Source organism: Oncorhynchus mykiss, chromosome 2 (genome assembly GCF_057628025.1).
Source record: "Oncorhynchus mykiss isolate SJ-2025 chromosome 2, ASM5762802v1, whole genome shotgun sequence".
NCBI lineage: Eukaryota > Metazoa > Chordata > Actinopteri > Salmoniformes > Salmonidae > Oncorhynchus > Oncorhynchus mykiss.
The window spans coordinates 6936050-6940400 of record NC_143023.1 but is presented as its reverse complement, the minus strand read 5'-3'; the positions used below and the strand labels follow the sequence as shown (position 1 = coordinate 6940400).

The 4351-nt window shown below is 40.6% G+C and overlaps 1 protein-coding gene across 1 annotated transcript; it reads left to right on the top strand.

Annotated features, from left to right (window-relative positions):
• The first annotated feature begins 1289 nt into the window (after positions 1 to 1289).
• LOC110505566 (fatty acid-binding protein, adipocyte) lies at positions 1290 to 3189 on the top strand. The gene is made up of 4 exons (XM_090216351.1): positions 1290 to 1504; positions 1617 to 1789; positions 1924 to 2025; positions 2985 to 3189. The coding sequence occupies exons 1-4, from the start codon at positions 1432 to 1434 to the stop codon at positions 3036 to 3038; spliced, it is 402 nt and encodes a 133-aa protein (XP_090072477.1). The 5' UTR covers positions 1290 to 1431; the 3' UTR covers positions 3039 to 3189.
• Positions 3190 to 4351: the final 1162 nt, after the last annotated feature.

The window sequence follows — 4351 nt, the reverse complement described above, 5'->3', positions numbered from 1 at the left end:
AAATGATGATGCTCCAGACACTCAGCTAGTCTAAAGAATGACAGTTTTATTGATTCTTTAATCACAACAACAGTTTTCAGCTGTGCTAACATAATTGCAAAAGGGTTTTCTAATGATTAGCCTTGGATTAGCTAACACAACGTGCCATTGGAACACATGAGTGATGGTTGCTGATAATGGGCTCTGTACGCCTATGTAACAGTATAACTTCAGACCGTCCCCTCGCCCATACCCGGGCACGAACCAGGGACCCTCTGCACACATCAACAACAGTCACCCTCGAAGCATCGTTACCCATCGCTCCACAAAAGCCGCAGTCCTTGCAGAGCAACTACTTCAAGGTCTCAGAGCAAGTGACGTCACCGATTGAAAGGCTATTTAGCGCGAACACTGCTAACTAGCTAGCCATTTCACATCCGTTACACCTATGTAGATATTACATAACATTTTCTGCAGTTTCCAGCTACAATAGTAATTTACAACGTTAACAATGTCTACACTGTATTTCTGATCAATTTTATGTTATTTTAATGTGCAAAAAAATGTGCTTTTCTTTCACAAACAAGGACATTTCTAAGTGACCCCAAACTTTTGAACGGTAGTGTAAATATTTAAATAAATAAAAACGTGGAAAATATATTTAAAAAAAAAAATGTTTTTATGAATATCTCTAGCAATAATGGAATAAACAAACTGTGTATTACATACCCACAGTAGAACAGATGAGAATATATTATTTTATAAATGTGTATGTTTTTTTCTCTCCAATTCCTATTATTGAGCAAATCCCACTTTCAAAAAGCACCCATTGCTTCAAGGGCCGCTGGCTGCTGATAGGCTTTCTTGACTTTACATTCATTTTTGCCAACACATCCTTGTTGTCTTTAATCTCTGTTTTACCAGCTAAACAGCTGCTCTTAGCGGAAATGTTTTTGAGTTACCTTTCTAGCTAATTGGCTATGTTAGGGTTTACACGTTCTCTTCCAATTAGGCTATCATGTGTTGAGGTCAAAACTATCTACCAAATCTATTCATTTGAAAATGTTGATTACTTCTCCTTGACATTATCATTCACAAGATGATAAGACAAGATACAGTACATTATGTTTTTATATATATTTTTTGCTAACACGTGATTGGGGTTCCTTGGTCTCCAGTTTGCCTGGCAGGGGGTCCCTGGGTAAGAAAAGGTTGAAGACCCCTGTCAAAGACAGTGCAGTCTGAGTGCCTGCCCGAAAATAATTTATCCCCCGCCCCTCATCCTCTCTGTTGCCATGGAAGCACCAGATATAGCACTTGATTGGCTTGCATGGGTAAGCACGTGCTTAGATGAGGCTTCAAATTTGACAACTTGCCCAAATGGAATTATTGCAGAGTCGAAGCAGTGTGCGTTAAGGTGGTTTGTGGTGTTGATTAGCTCAAATTTACAACATGGTCGAGGCATTCGTTGGAACTTGGAAGATGACTTCCAGTGAGAATTTTGATGAATATATGAAGGCAATAGGTGAAGTCTTAACTTATTAAATAAAGCAGTTTTTTTTTAATGAAAGACAATGTTGCATGTCGATCTAGAACCTCACTAAAGTTGATTAGATAAATATCCGTTTGTTTCACAGGTGTGGGTTTTGCTACTCGGCAGATGGGGAATATGGCGAAGCCCAATTTGCTGTTCAGCATCGACGACGGTGTAATATCAATGAAATCCCAGAGCACTTTCAAAACCACAGAGGCCAAGTTTAAATTGAATGAAGAATTCGACGAGGTGACTGCAGATGACAGGAAAACCAAGGTGGGTGCAGGCACCACACCATAGACATGTCGGTTGTTACAGTAGTGTGGATTCCAATTGATAAAATAAATTACTTTTTTGTAACTTTTTAAAGTGTATGGAGTTGTGCCCTCCTGACACTACTCTATTTCCAGACTCTGATGACCTTTGAGAATGGAAAACTGGTGCAGAAACAAACTTGGGACGGCAAGACAACCACGCTCGAGCGGGAGTTGCAAGATGGAAAATTGATTGCGGTAAGTGTTAATGTCTTGCTTGCTTTTTCCCTTCTCTGCTTGGTTTGACATAAAATATGCGTTTTTCATAAGCTTATTTTGGAATATGTCCATGCTTGATATTGCAATTTTGTTCAATGTTGCATGTGATCATCATTATGCAAATCACGTTGTCATCTTGCAAATTGGGTTCTCCCGGGGTTACCAACAAGGATGGCACGCGTTTTTACGCGCGAACGTGTTCAAAATGTCCTTTATAGTTTTGGCTGGGAAGCGTGGCTTGATAAGCACTTGCAGTCATGTGCAACACGCTACTTAATTATTTTAACCTAAATGATTAATTGGTAATCGAGTGCTAATAAACCCAATGATTTACATAAACCCGGGATTGCTGCTGCATGTGTTGGCATTGCCATTGCGAGGCTTTGCTGCCACCGGTCCGCCATAGGAATTAATGGGATGCATGTTTTTGGGGTGATGGGGTTGTAGTGTGGACAGTAACATTAGTTTCCTTAAAGTAATTTTATAATGCACTTTCACATTGTGAGCTAAATGCCTGTTATAGAATAAATTAATAAGATTCCAACATGTATTTTATGATTGAATATTACGGTGGCTGCACGGTGGCATCAATAGTGCCCCCGGTCAGTCATCCAGGGTTTATACGTTGTTGTATTAAACTTGTTAACTTATCTACGCTCTGTTCATTGGTCAACATGGTCAGTTCCCGTTTATATTTGACGTTAACTCCTACCCGGTCACATTTAGCTTACGTGATAATGCCCTTCAGTTTTAAAGGAAGTTAACGTGGTTTGGCTCATTCAGACTGCAGTCTTAAGTGGAACTACGACAACTAACTGATGCACTCAGGCTGATGTGGTGGTTTGTTCATCACTGAATGTGTCATTCCATTTTGAGTTCTCGGTTCTGACACGTGTTGTCATTGCGTGACCTAAAGCGTGTACTGCTCTCGTTTCCAGAAATGTGTCATGGATGATGTGGTGGCGCTGAGGACCTATGAGAAAGAGATGTGATTCCAGTCTGCTGAATTGAAGACCCCCACCAGCAAAAACATACATGTTTTTGATATCTGTTCAGTACCTACCATGTTAAATTCACTGACTCAATTGGTACCAAAATCCCATGAAGCTTTCAATAAAGTCAATTGTTCTTGCTTTGTGAAAAGTGGCGTTTCCTTCATTGCAATATGTAGGCCAGTTTGGAGGCTAAGGCCTATTCATCAAACTTAATCCATGTGGATTACTAACTGGCAAATCTCTGGTCTATCCTGAGTACTTCGGTTGTAGGTGGTGCTAACATTCAATACATTTCGGTGTCAATTTTTCTCCAATAAATTGATGTTCGCTTTAGTGTAGCGTACACAAAGCAAGTGTTCACGGCAAAATACACTGATTTCACACTGTACCTGTTTTGAGAACTGGTGACCAAGTAGAAATGCCCAAGACTTACCATTTGTCTACAATACGATGCAAAAAATACCACGACTGACTAGTGGGGGGGAATGATTCTTTATTGTGACACTGGGCTATCACCACTCCTAAACCACTGAGGAATATTAAGTGTTGTCTGAGCAGTGGCATGGTAACTAAACCCTGGGTACCTTCATATTAGCATGCTGCTGCTAACTAGCTATTACTGAACATTAAAATCTGAGAATTTCTTTGCCCATTTAGGACTGTTCTGTGCAGGGAACTTTTCAGCACCATTCAGGTGCTTCTGAATATGACTACTGGGACCAGTGGTCATCCCAGTGGCGCTGTTGCTGCTATGACTGCATCTCCGTTTGTTCCAAGTGTCTCTAGGATAGGTCCTACTCAAGTGTTCCAAATGCCACCCTGTTAGCTTTATAGTGCACTAGTTTTCACAAGCCTTAAGGGCCCTTGTCAAAATTCATAAATGCAAATGAACTTACAGGACACTTGCTGAATCCTAAATCCATTCATGGGTGGGAAAATTCACAAGCTTACCCAGGCTGGGTGCCAAAACTAAAAAATGCTCAAACTACAAGTACAGGTGCCAAGTTGACCATTTAAAAAAATATCATTGGCTTACATTCTACATAGTAGTCCAAATGAGTTCATTGTCAACAGGTCCCAAAAATATCAAATCCAATAAGAATGCACAATGCCAGAGGGAGTACTATCCAGCCCTCTTCATAGCCTTCCAGCACCCATTAGACATGACCCCTGACCCCTTATGCTGCATTCGTAACGAAGTGGGAATATACCACATACGACTGGGGGAAAATCCATTAGAACGGACTTCCAACTGGTAATTACTAGTGGGAAACTATCATCCTGAGCTCCCACTTCTCCCACATGCTGAC